Source organism: Balaenoptera musculus, chromosome 10, assembly GCF_009873245.2.
Source record: "Balaenoptera musculus isolate JJ_BM4_2016_0621 chromosome 10, mBalMus1.pri.v3, whole genome shotgun sequence".
In the NCBI taxonomy this organism is placed as follows: domain Eukaryota; kingdom Metazoa; phylum Chordata; class Mammalia; order Artiodactyla; family Balaenopteridae; genus Balaenoptera; species Balaenoptera musculus.
The window spans coordinates 40,301,034-40,328,808 of NC_045794.1; the positions used below are offsets into that span (position 1 = coordinate 40,301,034).

The following is a 27,775-nucleotide window of genomic DNA, read 5'->3' on the forward strand; positions in this document are numbered from 1 at the left end:
CCACTAGGGGGGAGCACCCTGCCTTGGAAAGATGGTGTCAGGGGAGGACAGAGGACAGACCTGCTCCCAGAGCAGCCAGAGCCCACAAAACAGAGAGTAGGCAGCTGGAGCAGGAGGGAACTGGAGATCAGGGTTAGGTAAAGGACTAACCAGGGAAGTTTCCTGGAAGAAGAAAACCCCAGGTCCTCTGTGGGTCTTTTGTTTCTCCTTTGTTCACTCTTCTCAAAGGCCCAGAATTTTAAAGCAGTGAGGGATCTTAGCAGTCTCTTCCTTATTTCCAATTCTCTATTTCTCCATCTCCTTACCTTTACTCTCTGTCTTAATCTCTCTCCTCCTCCTCCTCCCTCCCCACATCTGCCCTTTTAATCTCTGCCTTGGCCCCAGTTTCTCCCCCTCTTTCCTGCCCTCTGCCTTTCTCTGTCTCCTAATCTATGTTTTCTCTTTAATCATCCCTTCCTTCCGAAGCCATGACTCCCCAAATGACATGATGACACACAATTTGGGACGTGTGATGGGAGAAAGGTGGCCATCTGCCGGACCCCCAGGGAGGAAGGGAGGAAAAAGAAGTGTCCATCGTGGTCCTGGATGTGCAGACGAACTGCCAAGACCCTGAGAGAGCGGCAACAGTAGCAATATGGGGAGAGAGCCCCCAAAGGTGTACTAGTACAGGAAAGAGACTAGGCTACCCAGAGAACTGGGAGTGAGAGGTGCTGGGAGTGGGTGAGGATCAGAGGAGACCCCTTCAGGACTGCAGTGGTGGGACCCAGCGTAGCAGACAACCTTGAACCCACTGATTCCTGTAGTAGATATGGTGCCCAGTGAACAAGGCACTGTGTTCTGAGACCCATATTATGCTGGAAAGAGAGGGGTGATGTGGGGAGAGCGGGAAGGGGTGGAGAGTGAAGAGGGGCCAGAATGAGAGGAGAACATGGAGAGGAGAAAAGGGTGAGCCCTCAAAAGGTGGAGAAAGCAGTGATTTGGGTGGGGAAGGGAGGAAAAGCTAAGTGGGGCAGGGGAGAGATTAGCTAAAGGAATGGGGAAGAAGAGAGGACAGGATAGGATAGGCCAGGGGTGGGGGGGTAGGGTAAAGGCAAGGGTAGCAGAGAAATGAGGGAGGAGGTGAGATGACCATCTGGACCAGGGTGAGAAGATGAGGGTCAAGGGGCAAAGTGCAGTCCAGAGAGGTGGGGGAGAGGTGTGTTGATGGGTCTCATCAGCCTCAGGTCCACAGCCCCTTCCCACTGTCTGCTAATTAACTCCTTAACTGTCTCTGCATTTGCTGAGCTCACAGATGAAGCGGTTGCAGACAGATTGGGGTACGTGTGATTTCAAGCACGGGGAGCAGAGAAGAGCTGCCTAGGAGTCCCAAGGGGCCTTGCCCCCCCGTTGCCCTCCCCCTTCTCCCCCTGTCTCTGAGAGGCTGGAGGGTGCTTCTGCACCTAGAGCAGATGGGGCCATCTGCAAGGGAAGTGTCCATGGGGAATTTGCCCCATCAGCCTTTCAGGGATGAAAATAATACTTGCCACTATTGATGAAACACCTACTGTTTACCAGGCAGACATTTTTTCATCACTGTGGGCATTAACCAGATTTTATGGTTTGTGGAGAAAGGGAGGCTCAGACAGGTTAAGGAACTTGCTCAGGATCACACAGTGCTGGTGTGACAGAGGTGGGATTTGAATCCAGGTCAGCATGATGCCAAAGCCCTGGGTGGGTCCTAGCCAGATGCCTCATGCAGTGGAGGGCAGGATATCTCCAGGCCTATTTCTCTCTCAGCCCCAGGAGAGAAAGGGTACTGAGGTCTAGGGACTGCAGTGACCAGAGAGGAGGGAAGTGTGGGCAAGAAGCTGGGAGGAGGCTGAAGGAGCTAGGATCTGTCAAGGCCTGAATAAGAGGTAGGTGGGCCCAGAGGAGCAGAAAGAAGCAGTGTGACACTAATCACAGCCCTTGAATCCCTCAAGTGTCATCTTACCAAAGCCAACTTCCCCTTTTCCTCATCCCTGTGCTGCAAACCCCTGTCACTATGACTTGCCCCTCTGCCACTCGATGCTGTCCCATCCCTCAATTTCACTCGGTTTTTGCTAGACTAGATTCAGGTGGGTGTCAGCATGTTCATCTCTCCTCTGACACTGAGAGACTTTGGCCCATGTCTCCAGGGCCAATCCTGGGGATGGACACCGGAAAAGCCTCAGTGGAGGTTTGCCGAAATGTACAGGGCAGGGATGGGGGATGTGTGCAGGGATCCATCTCACCTCAAATGAAGAGGAAACAATAGCATAAGGGAGTCAGGTTGTACATAAGAAAGAACTTCTCAAGCTGGGGCCTGACACACGAGGAATCATAACTGAAGCCTTGATTCAGACCCGTGGATTCTGAAGATCAAGGTTTCTCAAGACTGACTGCTATATATTACAGGTCTTGAAAAGTTGGGGAATCTGGGCTCCACCTCCGGTGATTCTGATTTAATTGGTCTAAAGCAGGGCCAGAGCAGCAGCATTTGAAAAAGCTCCACAGGTGATTCAAATGTGCAGCCTGGGCTGAGAACCACTGTCAGATTCTGCCCTGATTTGGCTGCACTGGTGGTTTTACCACTGGATTCAAACACTAATGCTAATAATGATAGTTATTACTTATTGAGGATTTACTAAGTACAAGCTAATGTACTAAGCAGTTTCTATGCATTAGCTCATGTAATTCTCAGAAACTCCTGTGAAATAAATATTATCCCTATCTTACAGATGAGGAAACTGAGCTCAGAGAGGTCAAGGGACCTGCCCATGCTAATGAATGGCAGGGCCAGGTCTGGAATCTGAGATTGCCTGATTCACTCTTATCTTCCCCCAGACTCCTCCTGAGGCTGCTCCTTGGCCTCAATCAGTCCTTGCCTGCCTCCACCTCATCTCATCACCTTCCTTCCTCCCCCGCTGCTCCCTCAGTAACATCCCAGGTGACTGAAGCAATTTGCAGCCATTTGAAGAAGCTCCGTGTGTCATTCAGCCTGCAAGGGTGGGGAGTTAGGGGAATTACAGGTGCTCCAAAATGGTCCACCCCTCCTCCCGAGGACACTTGGAATTCAGGAATCAGACTCTGCCCAGTGCTTCCTCGGGTCCCTGCTTGGGGCCCTCCCAGGCTGAAATCCCACTCCCAAATGCCCCTTTTGGTTGTTCTAGGTACCTGGGAGGGTGCTGCCACCCAGTGGCTACCCAGGGACATGGCAGCCCTCCGGAAAGGCCTGGTGCTGCTGGACAGCTCCCCAATTCAAGAGGAGAACCTAAGATTCTCCCTTCCTTTTGGTAGTGCCTTGCCCAGGTACCTAGTTAATGGATCGTACTCTCCCTCCTCTGCAGCCCTAAGCCAACCCTCCCTCGAGGGATCTCCAGCTCCCTTCCCTGGCTTCCCGTGTGCCCCGTGGCCCCAACCCCTCACAACTTCTCTTCCCACTTCTTTCTACTGTGCCAGCCCCTTCTCATTACAGGTTCTCATTCTAACTTAAAACCCTGGGAACACACCTCTCACCTTCCTCTCCCTGTGCTGCACCAGCCCGCAAGTGAAGTGAAGGAGTGGTTAGAGATAGAATTCTGGTCCCACCCCCACCCCTCTCCTCACCATATGACACCATCAGACCTCAACAGTCTTCGTGCCAAGAGCCCCTAATGAGCATCAGCAAATTAACAACTTCCCTTTGATTGCTCCTTCTCTGTTAATTGGATAGGGAGGGCCCCCCAAGACCTCTTAGAGAGGAAGAGGAGGAGGAGAGAGGTGCGAGCTAGAGGAGAAGCACTCCCATCCCCCAGGCCTGGTCTCAGTGCCTCAGAATTCAGCTCCATCCCTGAGTACAGCTCCCCCTTCCATCCCTTCCTCATCCTGTCCCCCTCCCCTCAACCCTACACCCTCCCACCGCCCCGCATTCCCTTCCCTTTCCCTGTTTCTTGACTTCAGTCCCATTTCCCTTGACCTCTGGCTGTTTCTCCCTCCTTCTCTCTGCTCCTTCTTTAGAGGTTTGGCAGTGAGGAGCTGCAAACCTGCCCTCCCCAAGGCAAGGCCAAGGCTACAAGGATGGGGTTTGGGTGGCCAAGGCTGCGTGTTTGTTTATATATGTACATGTGTGTACAGTGTCACATGTAGGTGGGGAGCAGGGATAAGAGCAGGTGAATACTTGTAAGCTCTTGAGCTTCTGCCCCGTGGGCCAGGCTTCTGGGGTGTGTGGGTGTCTGTGGGGGGTGCGTGTGGCTGTGAGTGACGTGGTGTGACTCTGGTCTGTATGTGTGTGTGTGTCTCCACACGGGCAAGTGCTTGAATCAGTCAAGTGTGACTCGGAGCTTGCCTCTGTGTGTGTGTGTGTGTGTGTGTGTGTGTGCGCGCGCGCGCGCCCGCGCGCGCGCGTGCCACCAGAGGAAGCAGCAGCAAGAGGCAGGAGCATCGATCAGAAGGAGACAGCGCAGGGAGGGGGACGCTGGGGGCAGACACCTTCCCCCCCGCGCGCGCGCGCGCACACACACACCACACACAGTCACACACAAGCCATAGGGCCTCGCAGGCAGGGGGACGGCTCCGGGACCGGAGGGAGGCAGCGCCGCCAAGAGCGGCCGGGAGGAGGGGGCGAGGCAGCGGGGGGAGCCCTCGATCCCGTTCTCCGGTCCGGGGGGCCCCGCGCGCACACCGGCCCAGAGACAGCCTCGCAGACACTCGTAGGCGCGCACGCGCACCCTCTCCCCTCCCCCTCTGCCTCCCCTCCCGCCGCCTCCCGGCCGGACGATGGATCCCTGCAGATCCCGGGGCTGAGAGCACCGCACACCGCGCACCACACCAAGCCCGGGCGGACCGAGCCGAGGCGAGCGAGGGAGCGCGCGCGGCGGGCGTACGGAGCCGAGCCGAGCCGGGCCGGGCGGGCCGCTCCCTGCAGGGCTCTGCGCGGCGTGCCGCGGCGGCCGGCGGCTCCCGCTCCGGGTCATGAGCCCCTCCGAGGCTCGCCGCTGAGCCCGCGTCCGGCCCCGCGCCCCAGGACCCGCCGCCGCTTGCCGGGTTCCCGAATCCCCCTCAGGTGGGTCTCCGATCCCCCCGCCTTTGGCTGCGGGACTCCCCAGCGCCCCGAAGCCGGGACTTTCCTCCCCTCTAGCTTTCCCCAGCTTCTGGGGCGGCTCAGTGGCTGGGGAGGGGGGCGGGGGCCGAGCAGGGGATCTGGCTGCGTCGAGAAGCTAGAACGGGGTTGGGGGGGGTGTCCGGGGCGGGGACAGCTCGCTGTCAGAGGGAACCGCGCCCCCATCTCTGTGCAGCCACCTCGGGTTGCCCTCTGCCCCCACCCCACCCCCATCCCAAACATGCACACATACAGCCTGCGCTGTTCGGAGAACCGGAGACGCCCGCAGGTGAGGACTCAGGTGGGCCCCTCCCCACATCCCTGGGGGGTTTCTGGCCCAGGTCTAGCTCATGGGGGCGAAAGCCCAGTCCTGGGGACACCCTTGACTGGGAACTCTTGACCCCGGGTTCATCCCATTTGGGGGAGTTTTCATCTCCAGGATGGGTGGACATTCCCGTCCCAGAGTGACCCCACATCTGGAGGAAACTCCTGTGCCTGCCTGTGGGAGCACTGGGACTTCCCTCTCATCCTCGGGTGACTGCATCTGGGGTCTCCCCTGGCCTGGGAGTCTTCCCTGGGAGAGCATTCTCTTGGCCTAAGCTGACTCCCAAACCCCTGCATTTGGAGGAACCCTCTTCTGAGAGTGTGTCCCCCAGCCAGCCACCTCTGGGCTTGCACACCAGAGACAGTGACCTCTGGAGATGGGGATGGACACATCTGGAGGGATGCTGTGTGTACTCTCATCCCAGGACCATGACAGACTCCCCCACCCCCTTCCCGCAGGATCCCCTCGGCCAGGATGGAACTGAAGGCTGAGGAGGAGGAGGTGGGTGGCGTCCAGCCGGTGAGCATCCAGGCCTTCGCCAGCAGCTCCACGTTGCACGGCCTGGCCCACATCTTCTCCTACGAGCGGCTGTCTCTGAAGCGGGCGCTCTGGGCCCTCTGCTTCCTGGGCTCACTGGCTGTGCTGCTGTGTGTGTGCACCGAGCGCGTGCAGTACTACTTCCACTACCACCACGTCACCAAGCTCGACGAGGTGGCCGCCTCCCAGCTCACCTTCCCTGCTGTCACGCTGTGCAACCTCAACGAGTTCCGCTTCAGCCAAGTCTCCAAGAACGACCTGTACCACGCTGGGGAGCTGCTGGCTCTGCTCAACAACAGGTGGGAGGTTCCCACCCATCCCGGCTGCCAGACCCCCTGTCAGGGTGCTTCCTCTCTAAGCCACCATACAGCCCATACCACCCTGCCCTCCAGCCCCCCAAACCTGCCACTCACAGCAAAGAGATCGGGGTACTGCCAAGCACTCAATTAGGGGCACCCAATCTCTGATCCCAGCTGTGAGACATGGCCACGCTCCCTGGAGTGATCTTTGCCCACCCTCCCGCCACTATGTCTCGATATTCTCCTCCCTTGGGGGATCCGGACATACCATCTTTAAAGGGTAGAAACTATGGTATAAAAGCCATAGTTCCTGCCCTGATCTCTCTGCCCACCCATGCTTACCCATGTGCTCAGATGCCCAGCCCCTGGGCAGCCACTGCGATCCTCTGCCTTCTCAGACCCCACGGGGCAGATCCTCTAGACATGCCCAGCTCTCCTTTCATGCCTCTGTCCAGGGCTGGATGCTGCCCTCCCCCCAGGGTTGGGCATGGGACACCGGAGGCCAGATGGAGGCAGGAACTGAAGGTCCTGCCGATCCGTGCACTGCTCACACCCCCACCACACCCCACCCTGCTCCAGGTACGAGATACCAGACACACAGATGGCAGATGAAAAGCAGCTGGAGATACTGCAGGACAAGGCCAACTTCCGCAGCTTCAAGCCCAAGCCCTTCAACATGCGCGAGTTCTATGACCGTGCGGGGCACGACATTCGAGACATGCTGCTCTCCTGCCACTTCCGGGGGGAGGTCTGCAGCGCTGAGGACTTCAAGGTGGTGAGTGAGCCCCCTGACTGGTGTGGGGCATGAGTCAGCCAGCCCCCAGAGGAGGAGGGGACTAGGAGCGGGCGGCCTCTGGGGAGGAAGTTGTGTGTCCCTAGGGTTCGCTTCTGGCAGGCGGGTACTTTGTTCAGCTCAGGGACGCATTTGCTCTTAGTGAGGGCCTCGGCTTCAGCCTTGTGTCCGTGATGGCAGGAAAGAGAGTCTATAGTGTGCGCGCGCACACACACGCGCGCACACACACACACACACACACACACAGCCTGGCAGGGCCCCTGACCCCATCAAGCTTACCTTCTGGGTCACAGGTGTCAGAACTGGGGGTGGTGATGGGTAAGCTGCAGTCTTGTTACTCAAAATGAGGTCCGAGAACCATCATCTGGGACCTTGAAAGAAATGTAGGACTTTGCCACCCCACTTCCCAGACCTACTGAATCAGAACCTGCAGTTTAACAAAACCCTCAGGTAGTTTGAGTTAAAGTCTGAGAAGCACCATGAAACATGGGAAGTAAGGGAAGTTTTCTCTTAAAAAACTGGACAGGTAATTCTCTCTGTGCCACCCCTCCCCTACCCCAGCTATTTCACACACACACACACACACACACACACACACACACACACACACATACTGTCTGATTGGGTTCCCCCCTTGCCAGCCCACAGAGTCAGGGTCTGAGGAAGAAGAGATGACTTGGGCTACACAGTCATGGCTGAACTGGAGACTCCCTTTGCTTCTTAAAATGGAGATGCCCCACAGATACTCATACCCTCCACACACAGATGGCGCTGCCTCAAAGCCAGTGCCCCAGGGAGGGTTAGGGGAACTGACTGGCATTTCATGTGCCAGGTGATCATGGGCAAGTCATACAGGTTCCTGGGGGGTTAGAAAGAGGCAGGGACTGTGGAAAGAGGTCAGAGGACCTGGAGCCATGTATGCAAAAGTATACCAAATGTGAGGCTGGTGCTTGGAACTCTTCGAAATGCTTTCTAGACTGTCCTTCAATCCCCTGGATGAATAGTCATATTATCTCTATTTAACAAGCTGAGACAGAGAGGTAGAATGAGTTGCCCAAGCTCACAGAGCTGGTTAGTGACAGACTCAGGATTAGAACTCATGTCTCATTCAGTCCCAATGCAGTGTGCTCTTTGCGTTAATATTGCTGACCCTGGAGTCATCATGTCCACTTCCAGTTCTGACAATTGCTCTTGAAAACCCAGGCTCCCCTAGGAGTCTTTTTCTGTCCATGCCTGCCCCCAGTTCTCCACTCTCAGATCCTCCCCTTTTCTCCCACACTTGCTTGCTCCCTCCCTAGTATTATGGCAGCATGAACTGCATTTGTTTGTGTAGAAAGGTTGGAACCATAGTCATGCTTGTTTCTTCCTGCTGAAGTTACACACAACTTCCCAATCTCTTTAAGCCTTTATCTGAGACCAGTTTCATGGGCCTCTGTCAATACTGCTGGACAAAGTTTACATGACCACAGTCCTTGCTGAGCCAAGCTCATAGGGAGCTTAGCATGATGCAAGAACCATTTCCTTCCCACTTTTCCTTCCTCAAAACAGGAGAGTGCTGGATTCCCCAGGGCCCAAGACCAAAGGGCTCCCAGGCTCACCGACTATATTCCCAAGGGTAGTAGAACTGTAGTTGAAGGTGGAAGTGAAAGCCAGAGGCCTCCTCCTCTGCAACATACCCCACACACAAGCAGAAGGAACCATCAAGAAAGATAGAGAAAACCCATTAGATTGAATAGTTGTAGTGTTTGGATGAGGAAGGGAATTGCTTGGCTCGACCTGGGAAGGTGCTAAGGAACAAAGTGGAGTTCATAGAAAGTATACAGTTGAGGCTCCATCTGTCCCTCACGTCCAGAAAGATTCCAAGTGGTGGTGCTAAGATATGTTTGGTTCATGGAAATGGAGACCCTGAAATGTGATTGGTCCATGTTGTCTGAGGGGACAACCCTACACAGTCAGATGGAGATATGATTGGTTCACAAAGTTCTGGAGCAGCGTGAGTTCTTTCTCTTGCTGGGGGAGAAATACATGGCTAGGATCCCACAGGCCCAGCACTGGCACTTCTTGGTTCTGGGTTGTCAGGAACCAGGTTTTTGCTGTCTCTGAGCCCATGTCAAAGACCTGACCCTGAACGTAGCTGGACCCAAACCCCTCAGACCTTCCTTCTGCCCTCTCAGGTTGATCTCAACAGCCCCTTTCTACTCTGCCCATAAGAGATGTCCCTACACAGATGGGAGTCTCATTGTGAGTCCGTGTCTGACATCTCCCTGGTGGAGAAGAAGAGCGCTGGCACTCTCCTCCAGCTCCCTGGTCCTAAGGGGCACAGATACCCCTTGCCTGATGCTCCACCTTCTCCCTCCTCTCCCTGGTCCCATAGTTAACATCTGCCTCTCCATTCTTGCTGGTCTCCGCTAGGACACGAGGCGTGTGTCTAGCCCCTGGACAGACGAGGCACTGACAGAAAACATCTCTCTCTCAGGTCAGAGCTTAGGGGAGATCATCTTGGCATCTTCTGCTACCTTGAGAGCAGAGGTTCTTAACTGGGGGTCCGAGTCCAGCTCAAAGTGTTTGCAAAATAGAGTGTGCACAGGCACATGTGGACTCTTTTGTGGGTTCCAAGTGCGACCATCATCCAACAATAGGAATCTTGCTCCTGGAGGACGGTGCAGGGGGCATAGGAAGGGCATCCTCTGGTCCCTTAGACACCTCAGCTCCCATGGTGGGGGTCTGCAGCGACAAGCATTCCCCCCAGATGTGCTTCTGAATCCAGCTGAACCTCAGAGGATGAACGTGGTCCAAGAAGTGTTTGGCCAGGTCCATCCCCCAGCTGTGGCTGAGTCAGCTTGGGAGAGTGGGGGGAACCTGGGCTAAACCTGGGAGAAACTGGCTTGGAAACCCTTTGGGACTGAAGAGGCAGAGGGCAATGGGAAGAGTGTCCCCCCAGCAGCCCAACTGGGTAGGCCTCAGTAGCTCTCTCCTGAGCTACCAAAAGAGCTACCAAAGACCCACCCACAGGCCCCCTCTTCCCTCCTCTTTTCCTTCTCGGTGGGGTGCTTGGTTGCCAGGGCAACAGGGTCTGAGGCTCCACTCTCCCACCCCGCTTTAAGGCCAGCCAGGCCAAGGCAGGATAGGGGTTCCATGGAGGGGGCCCGGGGGTGCAGCTGTCCGCCGAAGTCTGGGTAGGAGTGGGGTGTTGGGGGGTGGTGAGCACAGACGCAGCTGGTGCCAGCCTCCAGCTGCACCTTATCTGTCCCTGGCAGTGGGAGCTCCGATGTGGCTGGAATGCTGAACAGCACCAAGGGGAGGGGGCTGGCAGATGGTGGCCTGGTCTGCCCTATGCCACTGCCCTCTTCCAGCTGAGTCCCAGAGCCTTTGCCTGGGGGAGAGAAGTGGGAATTCATTTCTGAACCCTGGAAGAGATGGAAGGGGAGGGCAGAGAATGGAAATCCTGGGGGTGGGTATGCAGTGGGGATAATATTCTCTCGGGAGAGGGTGGAACTGGGGGACAAGGGATAGGAGGACAAGAGTCCAGGGGACCCTGGAGTGGGGGCAATCTCCCAGAGGAGAGGTGGGCAAAGAGACCCCCCCAAGGTTCTGGAGGTGGACAGGACTCTTCTGGAGCACCTGGAGGAGGTGAGATGCTGATATAAAAGAGGGGTGATCCTGAGACCCAGAAGCTGGAGGGAGAGGTCATCTTAAAGCAAGAAGAGCCGGGGATGGCAGGTCCCAGGGAGAGCCAGGACTAGCAATGGGAGCTTCCTTATCCCCAGGGCCGGCTCTGCCCCTTCACTGACACCCCTCATCACACCACCCCACAGCAGCTCAGACCTGGAGTCCCTGGGGAGGGCCCGACCTCACTCCCTGGGCCTGTTCCCTCCAGCTAGGCAGGGGATGGAGGGGCTGCTGAAGGGAAGGGCTGCCCACACTGCTACACACAGAGAAGAAAGGAGGGTTTGGGGGCCACCCCACCCAGAAGCCCGGTGGTCTTTGTGTGGGGTTGTGGTGGGGTGTGGACGGGGGAGCATGCAGGGAGTGCAGAGGGATAGGAGAGGCTGGAGTGGAGAGGTTAGCTTGGGAAGAGGGGCATCCTGCCCTAGCCGTTCTTGGATACCTCCTCCAGCCTTACCCTTCCCTTCTCTCCCTCACTCCCTCCCTCAGAAGTGACTGAGGTTGGAAGGAGGAGACTGGAGTTGAGCCAGTTGCAAGAATCCAGGGGACCCTGCATTGGGGTCTCTCTCTCTTTCACACACACACACACACACACACACACACACACACACCCCTCCCTCAGGTGACTCAGTTTCCTCTCTCACCCCCGCCCTCTCCGCCCCCATCCCTTGCCATTTCTGACTCTGCCCCTCTCCCAGACGGCTGTCAGCTAAGAGGCTACTCTCAGTTAATTGATCTCCGGCTGTTGGCTAAAGTAATAGGGAGTTGATGTAAGTCAGCAGCTCTGGGGGCAGAGCCGGAAGTGGAGGGGTGGGGAGGAGCACTGCTTCGAAGCCCTGGGCTTTCTCCTGCCCCAGCCCGTGGAGAACTCCGTGGTAGGGCCGCCACTGCACCCGGTGTGCATCCAGGAAGCAGAGGGGAGGCCTGCAGAGAGGTCTGAACGTTTCCGCTGTGGGTGGAGGTGGCTTGGGAGCATGCTTCAGCTTTGTGGAAGGCAGTTTCAATTCCTGGGGGATGGTGAGGGAGACTGAATAGTAGGCACGAGGGGCTGGAGTTGGGAGTGTCGAGCTCCGCTTGATTCCTTCCCGTCAGCGACAGAGCCCCTTGGGAGTGCCAAGTCTCGTGCTGGGCACCAGGGGGCGGCGGTGAACAGGCGGAGCCTGTCCCTGCCCGCAGGGAGCTTCGAGCCACGTGCAGTACTCCCCGGAGGCGGCTCAGAGTGCAGGGTGGTACTAAGGGAAGCCGAAGGGCTTCGGAGCAGAGAATCACGTGCCAGGGATGAGAGGACCCTCCACATCTAGGTGGGGTCCTTCCAACCTCCCCAGCCCAGCTCAGCTCTTCAGAAACGCCAGTTCTGGGAATTCCCTGGCGGTCCAGTGGTTAGAACTCTGTGGTCTCACTGCCGAGGACCCGGGTTCGATCCCTGGTTGGGGAACTAAGATCCCACAAGCCATGCGGCGCAGCCTAAAAGAAAGAAAGAAAGAAACTTCAGTTCTACAGAATGTGTGGTGTCACCCCCAGCCCAGCCTCTCGCAGCTGATGACCAGTCTAGTTCTCTCCAGCAAGGGTCATGGTCTTTGGTCAGGTTCCCGAGGCACAAGCCTTCCCTTACTTTATGTCTGTACCCTGTATGTCTGTACCCTCTGTCTGAGAACCTTCTGGTCAGAACTCTGGCGTGGGGATTCTGGGAGGCAAAGCAGGGAAGGAGACAGCTCGAAGGAGAAGGGAGCCTGGTTTGGGTGGAGGACGCGTCTGGGACTCCTGGGTTCTATTTTGGGCATAGTTTCATCTGGCTCCATTTCTCAGCTTCTAGGCTCAATTTCCTGTGAGCAAAGGGGGCTGTAAATGGATTTTTAAATTATTCTTTGCCGAGGGGCAGCCCCTCCTTCAGCCCCTGGGACACTCTGGCTAAGCCCCCCGCTGGCCCATGTGTAGGATGGGTGTGCAGTACCGTTTCCTGGACACATGCATCAGACATCTTCCTCGTGGAAAAGTTTAAAACGAACATGAAACTGCTGTGTAGTCACCTTGAGGGAAAGTTCCCTTAAGAAGCTCTAAGGACAGAGGCTCTCACTCCAGGCTCTCCAAGGCCACTCCTGAGGGAGATGGAGGGCAAGCTGTGATTTTTCTGAGCTCCTATGAATTCTTGGAAAGAAAACCCTTTCCCACTCCTCTCATCTGCACCCCCTCGATGTGGCTGACAGTCCTGGAGGCCTGGGAGGTTGGACTGTGTAGCTGAGTATCTGCTGTGTAGCTGAGTGTCTCTGATTGGTGTGTCGGCTCTTCGTGCCCCGCTGGGAACATCCCTCGGGGAGAGACTGCTGCAGTGGCCTTGACCATGGAGAGCAGCCAACTCAGGCTTCCTCACCACACACTGCACGTGTGCCCCAGGTGTGCAAGCACACATGCGCACCTCCCTGTGCATGTCTGAGAGTGGGAGAATGCTGACGTGGACTAGGGTGTGACGTGGACAGGCATGGATGTGCACAGGGGCACACGCAGCTCTCTTCATGTGTCTGCAGGAGAGAGCTCGTGTGCCCACGAACCTCTGGCCCCATGCAGAGCACGTACCCGCCAAATTAATCTTCTCTTTCTGTCATGCTTTGCAGTTTACAAATTCCCTTTACTTTAGCTCCTGTGATCCTCCTAATTCTGGGAGGCAGGAAGATGTTAGTATCTTCATTTGAAAGATGAGGAAACTGAGGCTCAGAGGTGTTAACATGACTTGCCTGAGGCCACACAGCCAGTAAATGACAGAGTGACCTCAGATCTTCTAAGCCCGGGTTCTTCGTGCGTGACCATAGGAGCAGGGATGTGTGGTGGAGGAGGGTGCCCGGCTCCCCAGCTGCCCATGCTCTGTAAAGAGGTGGTGTGATGAGGCAGGAAGGGAAAAAAAAAGGATGCGAAAGAGAAGAACCCCAGCCTCAGTTTGAGTACACCATCTTGTAACTCCTCTGCGTCTTCATTGCACCATTTGGCCAAGTCCCAGCCTTAGATGGACCCGCCACTGGCTTCCTCAGCCACACTCTACCAGAGGAAGTCACACGGCTTGGAATCACATTGTGTTCATGATCAACATGCCAGTGCTGCCCTGGCAACCCCACTGTGTTTTCCCGTCAACCTGCTCTCCCCAGTGATTACTGTAAATTTTTCTATGCCTCTCAAACCACCACCCTTCCTAGCCCCCCTCTCACCCTCAGCAGATGACCTCACCTCCCACTTCACAGAGAAGATAGAAGCCTCAGACAAGATCTCCCCGCTCCTCCGGGTACCTTCCCCGAGAGGGGAACATCCATCTTCTCTAGGCTGAAATCTCAACCTATTCTTACCATCTGATCTCCTTCTATCTTTATGGGAATTTTACCTTAAAGATTCTGCCTCTCCCTCCTTTGTAGTCGGTCTCTCCCTCTCCAGTGGAACCTTCCGATTGACACTGAAACATGCTTAAGATTCTCCCATCTTAAAATGTATAGCTAAAAAAAAAAAAAAAATGTATAGCTATAGGGACTTCCCTGGTGGCGCAGCAGTTAAGAACCCACCTGCCCTGCTGGCCTGGACCGACTGCACGGAGGCACTTGGCCATGTGGAAATGCCTGATTTTGTTCCCTGCATGCAGAGGAGACACAGCTATTGAAATCTTACTGGGTAAATTCCCAGGTACTGGGAAGTTCATAGATAAGAATCAGCCCAAGTCAGCTTTAAGGGATTTACCGTGACATTGAGAAGAAAAGACCGGGCTTCTAAAAAAAAAAAAAGAACCTGCCTGCCAATACAGGGGGACACGGGTTCGAGCCCTGCTTCAGGAAGATCCCACATGCCATGGAGCAACTAAGCCCGCGCGCCACAACTACTGAGCCTGCGCTCTAGAGCCCGCGAGCCACAACTACTGAGCACCACAAATACTGAAGCCCGTGCACCTAGAGCCCGTGCTCCGCAACAAGAGAAGCCACCGCAATGAGAAGCCTGGGCACCACAATGAAGAGTAGCCCCCACTCGCCACAACTAGAGAAAGCCCACGCGCAGCAGTGAAGACCCAACGCAGCCAAAGATAAATAAATAAAATAAATAAATTTTAAAAAAATGTATAGCTATAATGACAGCTAACATTTATTGAGCACTTACTATGTACCAGGCTTTAGGTTAAGATAAAACCCGATAAACAAACGTCTCTCAACTCCACAGCCCCCTCCAGCTCCCACAGTATCTGTTTCTTTTCACAGACAAAATTCTTAAAATTGATGCATATAAAAAAAAAAAAAAAAAAAAAAAAAAAAAAATTGATGCATAGATTCCACTGTCTCCATTTTCTCATCTCCATCTCACTCTCTGATCCACTCGGGCTGCCTTCCTCCCCCGGCCCCAGCACTCCACCAAAATCGTTCTTGGTAAGGCCGCTAGTGACCTCCATATTTCCAAAACCCACAACCATTTTTTATCCTTGATGTCTCAAAATCATTCCAAATGGTTGACCACCACCTCTGTTTTGCACTATTCTCTTTCCTAACAACGGTACTCGCTTGATTTTCCTCCTTTGTCTAGCCACTCCTGCCTCTGTGCCAGCTCATTCTCTTCCACTTGGCCATTAAATGTTGGCACTGCTCAAGTCTCAATCCCAAGCTTTCCTCTTCTCTTAAATTGTGGGGCTATGATTTAATGGAACAGCTTGATGAATTTTTCATTAGTATATTTTTACATTGGTGTATCTTACGATGTAATATTTGACATATTACATCGGTATGTATTTACATTGGTATAAAATTGTAAAACATTTCTAGTGTCCTGGAAAGTTCCTTCGGGCCCTCTCCTAGTCAACACTACCCGACAAGAATTAACCACATTCAGGCTTCTGTCAGTAGAGATAAGTTTCACCCGTTCTTGAACTTCCTAGACTATATGTATCCTCCATGCAGTGTATACATGTCTGTGTCTGTCTTTTTTTGCTCGTGACTATGTCTGTGAGATTCAGTCTCGTTTTATATAGCAGTAGTTAGTTCTTTTTCAATGCTGTGTAGTATTGCCTTATGTAAATAGAGCACAATTTGTTTATCCATTCTACTCTTGCTAGACATTTGGGTTGTTACTAGTTCGGGGCTATTATAAATAAATCTACTATGAACACCCCTGTTCATGTCTTGGGTTGCCATATGCACTCATTTCTCTTGGGTATATAACTAGGAGCTGTGGTTAAGTCACAGGTTAGGATTCTGTTTAGCTTGGGTGGGTACTGCCACATCAGGCCATTTTTCTTTCTGTCTCTTCTAAAAAAACTTTGTATTCTATTCCTGAGTAGTCTCATCTTCACTCGTGATTTCAGTTACCATCTACACACCGACAACTGCCAAATGCATGTCTCAGCCCGGCTCTCTCCTCTTAGTATCAGTTCAGTGGCCAATTTCCCACTTAACATCGCCACTTGGATCTCCCCAAGACTCTAAGAAACCAGCATGTGTCAAACCAATTTCATCGTCTTAGCTCCCAAACTAGTCCTGTACTTGTGTTCCTGATCTAGTGAGCCATTCACCCACTTATGCAAACTAGAAACCATCCCTGACACTCCATCTCCCTCGCCTCCCTTACCAGGTCTGCCAGTGTTGACTCCCAAACATCTCCACTCCATCCCCCTGTTCCAGGCCACCCCACTGCTCCATGTCTCACCTAGACCGCTGCAATGGCTTCCTAACAGGACTTCTAGAATCCCTCGGGCTCCTCCAGAGTGGTCTCTTCAAAACACTGCTCTGATCACTTGAAATCCTTCCATGGGGAATGGGACCAGAATCCTTACCCAGCCTCCAAGGCCCTAAGGGCCTGCTCTCCGGCTATATCCTCCTCTTCTCAGCTCTCTCCTCTCGGAGCCTTTGCACTGACTCTGTTCTCTGGAACACCGCCTGCCCCCCAACACATACACACACAGACCTTTACCTAATCACTCCTCCTTATTCTTTAGATTGCAATTCAAACATCACTTTCTCAGAGAAACCTTCCTCAGTTTCCAGTCTGGTTCAGATCCCCCTGTCATTCACCTCCATGGAACCATATTATTTTTTTCATAGCACTTATCATAGTTTGCAATTAAATATTTATTTTTGTGATTTAAAAAAACTCTCCCCCATTAGATAATAAGCTCCACAAGGACCCAGTCCCTTATCTGTTCTCCACGTGTCCTCAGCACATGGACACTCAGGAAATATTTGATGGGTAAATGAAAGAATGGAGAAGAAGGAAGGGATTTAGAGAGGGATGACCTACTTCCAGTCTCAAGCCTACTACTTGCTCTCCACGAGACTTGAACAGGTCATTGTGCCTCAGTTTCCTCATTTTTCAAATGGGGTGAAATTACTCAAACCTGCTTATTTTGCTGGGTTGTATACGAATCCCCTGAGGCATCAGTTGAAAAGCAGGAGACATTCCACAGATGTGAGGGGTGACCGGAGTTCAGAAAGAGATGTGGAGAAAGTCAGAAAGCACTGGGTGGCCACACACAGCTTAAGAGACCTACCGGGTAGGGAGTGATGTGGAGAGGGGTCGCATCTTTGGATAGAGGGTTCAAAATTGAGTGTCGTTCTGCGAGCGTGTCTGCTTGGGTACTTCTCCTCTGCGTATGCTCGGGGGTCTGTGTGTGCTGCTTGATCCTTTCCTCACCTCCCCATTACTGTGAAAAATGTGGATTTGTCTACTAGATTGAGATGAGGAGGAGAGAATGTTAGAGGATGAAGGAGGGAGGAAGAGCAGTTGGGGTGTGTGTGTGTGTGTGTGTGTGTGTGTGTGTGTGTGTGTGTCTTTGTTGCCCACAGGAGGGCTGTGTGTCTGTGTGTAGTGCTGTGTAGGTGTGCAGTGTAGGTCTTTGTGTTCGTGTGGGGGAAGAAGTGTCCAGCCACACCAGATTTGCTGTCCTCTGAAGCTGCTCCGTGTGTGCACACCCTACTCTCTGATGAAGCACTGGGAGCTTCCCAGCCTTAGTTTCTTCCCTCTGGAAGTCCAATCTACTTCCTCTTCCAGAAAGGCTGCAGGAGGGGAACGATGCCCTCTAGTGGGTGTGGGGACGCATGGGCAGCTGCAGCTTTCCCAGCCCAAGCCTCCACCTAGGCTGGCCCACCTCCAACCCAAGTCTGGAACTCACCTCTGAAACGCGTCCTGGGGACGTGCAAAGCCCTCCAAGAGCTGAGGTCCCGTAGGCAGGAAGAAAATGCACACAGGACAGGAAATAGAAGAAGAACCCGCGAATTCATACAGGAGAAGCCTGAGGACAACAGCTGAAGGTGGGAGGTCTCTCCTCATCTCTGCAGTGATTTATCTCTGGTTCCTGTTTCTCCACGTGGCCCCTGGGTCCTGCTCTTTCATTCTCACAGTCCCTGCCCTTAAGGAGCTACTGATCACTACTCATGCTTGAAGGGACTGGAGCAGAACTGGACCCTTCAGTCTGTTCCCTGAGTGGGCACTAACTATGCCCTGTGGAGTCAGGGAAGGCTTCTCGGAGGAGGTAACCTGTGAGCAGGGTCTTGAAAAATGAGTAGAAATTCTCCAGGTGGAGTCCAGGGAAGGCATGGAACTGTGGATGAGCCTCGTGTGTCTGTGGGATGGGAGAAAGACATGGTGGCTGGATGCTGGACCCTGGACTAGGTGGGATGGAGGGGTGGAGAGGTGAGGCTGGAGGGTGACTTGCCAAGGCCGTGTAGGTCCGGGGTGGCGGGGGTTGAATTTTACCAGGAGGCACTGGGGAGTGAGAGAAGGTCGTTATGGGGAAGGGTGGTCGGAATTACGTAGCATGGACTAAAGGTGGGGAGAAACTGCAGGGAGGCAGGGAGTTAGGGAGACCAGCTGGGAGGCGGTTGTTTAGGTAAAAGTGGGAGATCAGTCTGAGGGCAATGGCATGAGGATGGAGAGGGACCAGATCTCAAAGGCTGCTCTTCTTCCCGGGCCTCTGTGTCCCTAGCGGCAAAGCTGAGGCCAGAGGTCCCACATCAGTCAGTTCTGCTAGAACCTGGCACCCTGCCTGCCATCCCCAACACGCTCCAGGCTCTCTGCATGCAAACGGAGGAGGGAAGACATGTGGGAGCAGGGAGGGGGGAGGGAAAGGGGGGCAGGAGCCTGGGGTTGTGGGATGGTTAAGGAATGGAAAGGCCCAAGTAGACTTGTCTGACCCCCACTGGTCCTCCTCTGGCTCTGTGGAGGTAGGGTTAATACGTTTCCCCTCCCTCCCTCCCCTCCTCTCCTCCCCTCAGGTCACCTTCTAGGCCCTGGAGACTTGGCTGGTGGCTCAAGTTCCTCAACCAGTGGCCCTGAGTAATCAGAGCACACAGAGGGGCCAGGGGCCTGGGGGCAGGGACTGATCAACTGGGAGCGAGAGGAGACTCAGAGACTGAGGGGCTGGGGGTTTCTGCGAGGCTGAGGGTTTGGCAGTACCCCAGGTTATTCCCAACACTCTCCACTTGACCCAGGACCCTGTCCCGGTTCTGAGCTCAGTTTCTTCCACCCACCAGAAGAGAATTCCTCCACCTGCTCTCCTGGACTGCTGGGGGATGGGCAAGCTGGGAGGGGGAGCGGTGATCTGCCAGGAAGCTTTTCAGCTGCAAGAGACAGGGTCCCTCCCCCCAGTGCCAGGAACTGGCCATAAGTGAGTCTGTGGTCAGTGAGAGACCTCTGCTAATGGAACCTGGGCTGCCCCCCAAGCCACAGAAGGGAGTGCAGCTCGGTGTGGTGGTGGTGGGATGCTGACTGAAGTAGAGTTGGGGGGGGCGTCAGGGGAGGGAGGGGAGGATCAATGGCGTCAGGGATGGCTGGAGGGAAACCAGAGGTCAGGGAGAGAGTAGGGGTTCGGGGCAACCAGGGGTTCAGGAAGTAACTGAGAGTAAATTGTGGTCAGCCCAGTGATCAGAAGGGAACTGAGAATCGGAGGAATAATTAGGGGGAACCGCAGTGTAAGGGTGTATGGGGAGAACTGCGGGGCTCTATAAAATATCTGGGGAGATTCCAAGTCAGGGGGAATTAGGGAAGAATTAGAGGTTAATTAGAGGTGCCGAGAGAGTGTGGGGCTCAGATAACTCAGAGGAATGACTGGACCAGGTGGGAATGAGGGCAGCGGACTCAGAATTGGGGTGGGGAGGGTGAGAGGGAGCCTGAGGGTGTGTGTCTTGGGGGATGGGCAGAGACCCTTGCTGGCCCAAGTCGTGGCAGTGAGAGCAAAGGACTCTGCTAGGTCCCAACTCCCCTGGAGCCCCCGGGCTTTTCCAGCGTTTCCACTCTGTCCTCGACCCTGTCTGTCCTGCTGGAGTTGGTGACGGGAAAGGGGCTCCGGCCCCGCTCCTCTCCATCGGCCTCCCTTTCCCACAGGCATCAATTATTCATCGGCTCAGACAGCTGCCTCCCTGACAGGGCAGGCTGGTCCTCCTCTCCTCTCTAAGCCCCTCCCCACCTCAGCCACACTGCCACAGAGGCCCTGGCAAGGGAGGACGGCCAGCCAGGCAGCAGAGACCTGGCAAGAGGACTGCCGGACCCTGCCTAGGATCACATCTCCTCCCCTGTTCTCCTGCCCACCTCCTGGTGCCAGGGAGCCCCTGGAGAAGATGCCCATTCAGATCTTCTGCTCTGTGTCATTCTCCTCTGGAGAGGAGGCCCCAGGGCCCTTGGGAGATATTTGGGGTCCCCACCAGCGGCAACAGCGGGACAACTCAGAATCAGAAGAGGAGGGAGAAGAGAAGGAAAAGGAGGCAGAGAGGAAGGGGGCCAGAGAGAGGGACTTACCGATGGACTTGGTGGCCTTTGCCAACAGCTGTACCCTTCATGGAGCCAGCCACATCTTTGTGGAAGGGGGTCCAGGGCCACGGCAGGCCCTGTGGGCAGCGGCCTTTATCCTGGCACTGGGTGCCTTCTTGTGCCAGGTCGGGGATCGAGTTGCCTATTACCTCAGCTACCCACATGTGACTCTGCTAGATGAAGTGGCCACGACGGAGCTGGCCTTCCCGGCGGTCACCCTCTGCAACACCAATGCTGTGCGGCTCTCCCAGCTCAGCTACCCCGACTTGCTCTACCTGGCCCCCATGCTGGGGCTGGATGAAAGCGATGACCCCGGGGTGCCCCTCGCCCCACCGGGGCCCGAGGCCTTCTCTGGGGAGCCCTTTAACCTGCACCGCTTCTACAATCGCTCCTGCCACCAGCTGGAGGACATGCTGCTCTATTGCTCCTACTGCGGGGGGCCCTGTGGCCCTCACAACTTCTCAGTGGTGAGTGGGTGCCCAACAGTGTCTGCCGTGGCTCACCCTGACCGTCACCTCCTGGGGCTGGTAACCATCCTGTCTCCCCCCCACCTCACCTGGACCACCCACCCTCTGTGAGAGAGGCCTGGCCAGAGCTTGCCTGGGAGCCCCAGGGTCTGCAGCTGGGCTCTATTTCCAGGGCTGTGCCAGTACTGCCCTCCCTGTTAGACTCTTGAAACACATAGTTGGTAATTAGTTGCTGCCCTGAGGCCCCTGGTGTCTCCCTGAATATCCTCCAGCATGTCCAGCCCTTTCCCAGATCCAGCAGGGTCAGCACCTTAATCTATCGCTGAGGTCAACCTTTGATCTGGCAGTGGGTGCCTACGCTTGGCCTTAACAATGTTGACTATCACCCCTGTACTGGAGCTGGGGCAGGTGCCCCCTGGTCTCTGGAGGCGCAAGAGAAGGGTGTGGAAGGGAGGCAGAGGGCTGGGGATATCCCCCCTCCACTCCAGCATGCCTGTCAGCAGCATCCTCACGTGGTCTTCCTGTGCTCCTCCTGCAGTGTGTGTGTGTGTGTGTGTGTGTGTGTGTGTGTGTGTGTGTGTGTGTGTGTGTGTGTGTGGTGAGGGAGAATAACAGGCCTCCTCTAAATTCTCCCCACTCCCCCTCCATCTCTAAGTGGCCAGGGACCCTCTTCCCAGGGGAAGCCCTCACTAGGAGAGTCTAGGGCCTTCCCTGCTGAGGGACCAAGCGGCACCCCATCCTTTCCCCAGTTCAGCTTCCAGTTCCGTCTGGCCCAACAGGTCCCCTTCTGTCCCCTACAAGTGCCAGATGCCAGGCCTTCCCTTCCCATACACCCGTCTCCCAGTCCCCCACCTTTTCCCTAGTGCAGGGGCAGGTGGGTGTCATCATATCAGTGCATCTTGGACTAACTACAGACAGACAGGAACCTGGAGGTTTTGGCCACTGGGCCTCGGACAGGCCAGGAGGTAGAGGAACATGGACCGAGGAAGGGGTCAACCTGGCTTTCTTGGGATCTAAGGCTGGAGCAGGCACTTCTCAGGCAGCACCACCAGGTGGCAGCACAGTCCACCGGTCAGCAGCACAGCCCTCCGAGCCAGCTCAAGGCTGCAGCTCCCAGCTGGCCTCAGCCACCCAGGAGACCCTCACATCCCCAGGTGGGGGGTAGGCAGGGGTGCGTGTCCAGCCTGGACCCTGTGGCTGAAAGCCACAAAGCCTGGTAGTGGAGCTGGGGGATTAGGAGTTTTCTCTCTACCTCCTCTCTGGACTTCACCCACAAAATGGCAGATAGCACCGGTTTTCTTTTCCAGAGGGGGAAGGAAGAGGTTGTTCCAGGAAGGGGGAAGGGGGCAAAGACTCTACTGACTAGTAACCCCTACCGCCTCCCTGTTCCAGTCTCGCCTGACACTCTGTCTCTCTCTTTCTTTGGGCTGTGTCTGTATTCACCTCATGACTCGCTTGGTGGACTCTGTCACCATCGCTCAGTAGCTGAAGCACACTCACCCCATTTGTGGGAACCTGGAGGCATTCTGGGAAGCTGTGGGGAAAGGGCCATAAAGAATAGGTTCACTTTTCTCTCTATGGCTGTGTACTCAGGGCTGCAATAAGGGCTGCTCTGTGGCATGGAGTCAGGGGACTGCCCCCAGGGCTGAGATCCCTTCTGCAGCCCTCGTAGTTCTGCACCAGCATTGACGAACATGCCAGGTCCTGGATGTTCAGGTTCTGGTGATAAGGGAACAGTGATGGACATAAGGGACTAATGGCAGAGGAAACTATAAAGCATAGCTTGGTCTTGGGGAGAGCAGGATTTCAGATGCCCGGGCTGAAATCCAGGAGAAGAGAAGATAAGTCTCAGAAGGCCCTGGGCCTGAGGAGAGGGTCCCAAGGAGGGACCAGGCAGTGAGGGGCTCCAGATGATGGAGGTGTGTATGTTAGGGTCCCAGCGGGAAAAAGGTTCACACTTGAATAGTTTAGTTGAAAAGACTAACAAAGGGACTGTTTATAGAATTGTGGGCAGAGTTAAGGAAACAAATGAGGGGGCCTGAGGCACCTAGAAGTAGTGGGAAATTGTCATGTTCAAGCTAAAGGAACATCAAGAGGCAACAGTGCTATGCAGGGAGCCCTCTTAGCAGGATTTGTGGTCACGAAGGGTCTAAGCCACCTCGAGAACACTTGCAGATAAATACCCTTGTCTCTCCCTCCTTCTGTCCTCTGATCCCTTACTGATACCTCCCATTGGTCTAACCCAACCCGAAGCCCATCCAGGTGGCAAAGGAGCACAGGCAGTGCACCCCACAGGGATCAGCCTTGCAGGGCACACAGCAGGGAAAAGAAGGACAGAATGGGTGAGAAGGAGGACAAGTGGAGAGTGGGCTGCTCAGGAGGGGTCATTCCTGAAGGGTTGAAACTCCACCAGTTGGAGGGTCTGGAGACAGTCCCTGGTGGGCAGAGGGTACTGGCAGGACTCTCAGGTTCTCCGCTCTGCCCCCACCAGGTCTTCACACGGTATGGAAAGTGCTACACGTTCAACTCTGGCCGAGATGGGCGTCCCAGGCTGAAGACCATGAAGGGTGGGACGGGCAATGGGCTGGAGATCATGCTGGACATTCAGCAGGACGAGTACCTGCCCGTGTGGGGGGAGACCGGTATGTTGCCTCTCTCAGGGGGGCCCCCCTCCCTGTGGTTCCGGGCCTCAGCCTCCGTCGGGGGGCTCCTGGGCTCTACTGTGGGCCTGAGGCAGGGCGTGGGCTCTCCTCGCTTCCTCCCAGCATCTCGCCATCTCCACCTCCACTCTACCTGACTGCCACACTCACATTCCCCTGGCTCCCCCTTCCTGGCTCAGTTACTCTCCAAGGTAACCAGCCATCCCTTTCCATCCGTGGCCACCACTCACTCTATAAATAACTCCGTCTCTTCTTGGGCTGCCTGCCGTCTGTCTGGTCTCAGGGGCCTTGGGACAGAGAGACGTGGGGGAGAAGGGAGAAAAGGAGGGGGAGAAATGGAGAGCCTCTGAGACAGTGAGAAATAATTTGAAACACCGAGATGCCTAACTGAAGCCAGGTAAGAAAAGAAGTATGTAGGATTCAGGGGTCATCAGGGTAGCATGGAGCTGGTGAACCCAGAAGGAGGCTGGGGATGGGCCAGGGGCCCTTGGACTAACTACCCTCCCCCAGTCTCAGTGTATGTTGTGGTTATCTCAGGAGAGGTAGGATGCCCCCAGCTCTGAAGGAGGTTAGGGAGTAAGAAGCCCTCCCAACACACACCCCTCTCATTCCCCTAGATGAGACGTCCTTCGAAGCGGGCATCAAAGTGCAGATCCACAGTCAGGATGAACCTCCCTTCATCGACCAGCTGGGCTTTGGTGTAGCCCCAGGGTTCCAGACCTTTGTGGCCTGTCAAGAGCAGCGGGTGAGAGGGCCACAGGAGGCCGGTCCCAGGGTGGGTGGCTGGAGGCTCATGATGGAGGTGGAGTGGTGGGCAACCAATAATGGGAGGGACGGGGGAGCTAGGGCCTGGGTAGCCATCTGACTAGTCAGAAGCATGAATGATCTAATGAATGGGATGCTCCGTAAACTCGGAGACCCTCAGAGGCTGCACAGGGAGAGGGGGCAGGACCCCTGAGTTCTGCATCGTGTCAGACAAGTCCATCAAGGTGACTCGGGGAGAAGTCCCCACACCCCCCAGCTCCCCGGCTCTCCCAGCAGCTCATCTACCTGCCCCCGCCCTGGGGCACCTGCAAAGCTGTTACCATGGACTTGGATTTCTTCGACTCCTACAGCATTACCGCCTGCCGCATCGACTGTGAGACCCGCTACCTGGTGGAGAACTGTAACTGCCGCATGGTGCACATGCCAGGTCAGGCCCCAAAGTTCCAAACACGGTCCTGGGCCCCTCAGCCTGCACTGCCCCTCACCGGCTCCCCATGCATGTTAACCTCTGCCAACATGCAAGCAAGGCCAGCTGGCTTCTCTCCACCCCAGTTCCAGCCCCAGCCCATACCCATATGGCTCTTGCCTCTCCGACCTCAATTCCTGCCTGGACCCATGGGGATGGGTCAGAAGGGTCCAGGGGGTATGGACTTTGGGGTAGGTCACTTCCAGGACAGACTGGGGGCTGACTATTCCTACCCTCCCACCCTCTCCCAGCTCCCAGCTTCTTGTGACGCTGGTACCACCAGCGTCACAAGACCCCTTTAATCTCCATCCTGTACCACTGTCTTTTCTCCTCTCTAGGGGATGCCCCATACTGCACTCCAGAGCAGTACAAGGAGTGTGCAGATCCTGCCCTGGGTGAGCGCCCCTGTCCCAGGGAAGTCTGCGGGAGGGAACGAGGAGCTGCCAGCCATATGCATAGGGGTTTCAGAGCAAGCTCCCAGAAGCTTCAAATAACTTCTGGATCAGGCTTCACCTGAACTCTCCTGTGTCTGACTTTCGCAAGGCCAGGAATAGCATCTCTAGAGGCCCCCGTGGAAAATGAACAGGGGTCATCTGGGAGGGGTGGCCTTCACCTCCCAGAAGGCCTTCACCCACCTCTCATGAGCACCTCAGCTGGTTGACCCTGGACGGCCCTGAGAGAATGAGAGATAGGATTAAGAAATATCCATGGAGAGTCTGGGTGAGGATCAGCACAGGGGGGCACAGGGCCGAAGGGAAGGACAAGTCAGAAAAAGAGAAGGGGGCTCAGGCCTCCTTTGGGCAGGGCCAGGATGTGCGTGTCGGGAAGGTGCTGGCAGAAGGGCATCACTCAACTGGCACCTCTCACCTGGCTGGCACAGACTTCCTGGTGGAGAAGGACCAGGAGTACTGTGTGTGTGAAATGCCCTGCAACTTGACTCGCTATGGCAAGGAGCTGTCCATGGTCAAGATTCCCAGCAAAGCATCAGCCAAGTACCTGGCCAAGAAGTTCAACAAGTCTGAGCAGTACATAGGGTAAGGGCTCTGACTGTGAAGGGTAATGGGCGGGCTCTGATGGGGGTTGGCAGACAGGAGGAAACTGAGATAACATGGGGAAGGCAACCAAAGAGTCTGAGAACAAGCAGAACAAACAGGGAAAGCACCCCTTTCTCTTTCCTCCTCTCTTCATCCTCATTGCTGTAACTGGGATCACCTCACAATTGCTGGTGCATGGAGCGTCTTTTCAATTACACCATCACATTTAATCCTCACTCTAAAAGGCAGGTATCCACATCAGCATCTTGTTTTATAGATATTGGAGACTGAGATTCAGAGAGGATAACTTGCGAAGGTCACCCAGCTAGTAAGGGACAGAGATGTGACTTGATCCGAGGTCTCCTCTCCCAACCCCTTTGCAGGGAGAACATCCTGGTGCTGGACATTTTCTTTGAAGTCCTCAACTATGAGACCATTGAGCAGAAGAAGGCCTATGAGATCGCAGGACTCCTGGGTGAGCTGCTGATGGCACCTGTCCCCTTCCATGCCGTGGGCATGGTGTGACACGCTACCACCCGAAGCAGGCTGCTCACCTCCGTCCCACAAGGCCTTCTCCCCTGCCAGCCCCAGGGGCCTTCCCGTGTCCCAATGAGCTCTGCCGCTCCCCCTGTGTCCTGACCCCACTGACCTCCCTGTGGGCCCCCCTGCAGGTGACATTGGAGGCCAGATGGGTCTGTTCATCGGGGCCAGCATCCTGACTGTGCTGGAGCTCTTCGACTACGCCTACGAGGTAAGTGGGGGCGGGGCGCCTGCACGCGGCCACGGGAGGGGCGGGGTTCAAGCCCGGCCACCCGCCCACCACCCCTCTTCCCTCCCAGGTGATAAAACACAAGCTGTGCAGACGAGGGAAGTGCCAGAAGGAGGCCAAACGGAGCAGCGCGGACAAGGGCGTGGCCCTCAGCCTGGATGACGTCAAAAGACACGTGAGGGAGCGAGAGAGGGGCGCCCTCCCGCCCCATCCCTTCCCCGACCACCCCAGGACCACCCCCCTTGCCACCTTTTCTCCTTTGCCTCCCCCATGCCCCAGCGGCACCTGTGGCCCTTCCGATAACCAGTGCCTGTCCTGTGCCGTTCCCCCAGAACCCGTGTGAGAGCCTCCGGGGCCATCCTGCCGGGATGACGTATGCTGCCAACATCCTACCTCACCATCCGGCCCGAGGCACTTTTGAGGACTTTACCTGCTGAGCCCCGCAGGCCGCTGTACCAAAGGCCTAGATGGGGAGGGCTAGGAGAGCAAGGGGGCCCCCAGCTGCCCCGCCCTGGAGACTCACTCCCCCATCCAAGGCAGCCCCCCACTCCTGGGCGGTCCTTTCCTCTTGTCTGTGGTGAGGAAGGAGTCTTGACCGTAGAGTCGTCTCCCTGCCTCTATCCCATTCTTTTTTTTTTTTTTTTTTTTTTAACAAAACTAATCTAAAACAGAAACTAAAAAGAGAGAACGGGGCGAGTGACCTCAGGCTGCCCCTCTCTGCTCCATGCTGCCTCCCACAGCTCCCAGCCTGAATTCTGTCTGTCTGGCTGTCTGTCATCTGAGTGTCCACCTACATTTTGCTGCCACCAGTCACCAAAGCCCCCTCCCAGTGGGGGGTGGAGGGGATCCTCGGGGTCTGGAATTTGGCCCCAAACCAGAGAATGTACCTTGAAGGGGAGGGCTAGTAGGGGGGGCTTCCCCAGCCTTAAGAGACCCTCTCAGCCCAGTGACCGCCCCCAACCCCAAGTCTCCAGGCAGGAACCCGAGTCGTGTCTGTTCCCTCCCCACCACCTCACACAGTGTGAAGTCTCTAGGGAGGTAGGGGTGGGGAATCCCCTGAAGAAGTGGCACTGGGGACAAGATGTGGCCCTGGTGCTGTAGGCCACATCCTGATACCTACAAGTTCACCCCCACCCCAGAGCTGCTGGAGAGAAATCCCAAGAGGCG

At 55.5% G+C, this 27,775-nt stretch overlaps 1 protein-coding gene across 2 annotated transcripts; it reads left to right on the top strand.

Moving 5' to 3' along the window:
- Window positions 1–5,875: 5,875 nt before the first annotated feature.
- On the top strand, window positions 5,876–27,255 carry ASIC1 (acid sensing ion channel subunit 1). Of its 2 annotated transcripts, XM_036864744.1 has the most exons (11): window positions 5,876–6,238; window positions 6,818–7,013; window positions 23,406–23,556; window positions 24,192–24,319; window positions 24,616–24,766; window positions 25,144–25,200; window positions 25,686–25,839; window positions 26,223–26,314; window positions 26,511–26,590; window positions 26,679–26,783; window positions 26,941–27,255. In XM_036864744.1, the coding sequence occupies exons 1-11, from the start codon at window positions 5,877–5,879 to the stop codon at window positions 27,043–27,045; spliced, it is 1,581 nt and encodes a 526-aa protein (XP_036720639.1). In that variant the 5' UTR covers window position 5,876; the 3' UTR covers window positions 27,046–27,255. The 2 variants fall into 2 exon arrangements, with proteins under 2 accessions (XP_036720639.1, XP_036720638.1); XM_036864743.1 differs by lacking the exons at window positions 5,876–6,238; window positions 6,818–7,013 and adding an exon at window positions 20,258–20,914.
- The last annotated feature ends 520 nt before the right edge of the window (window positions 27,256–27,775 follow it).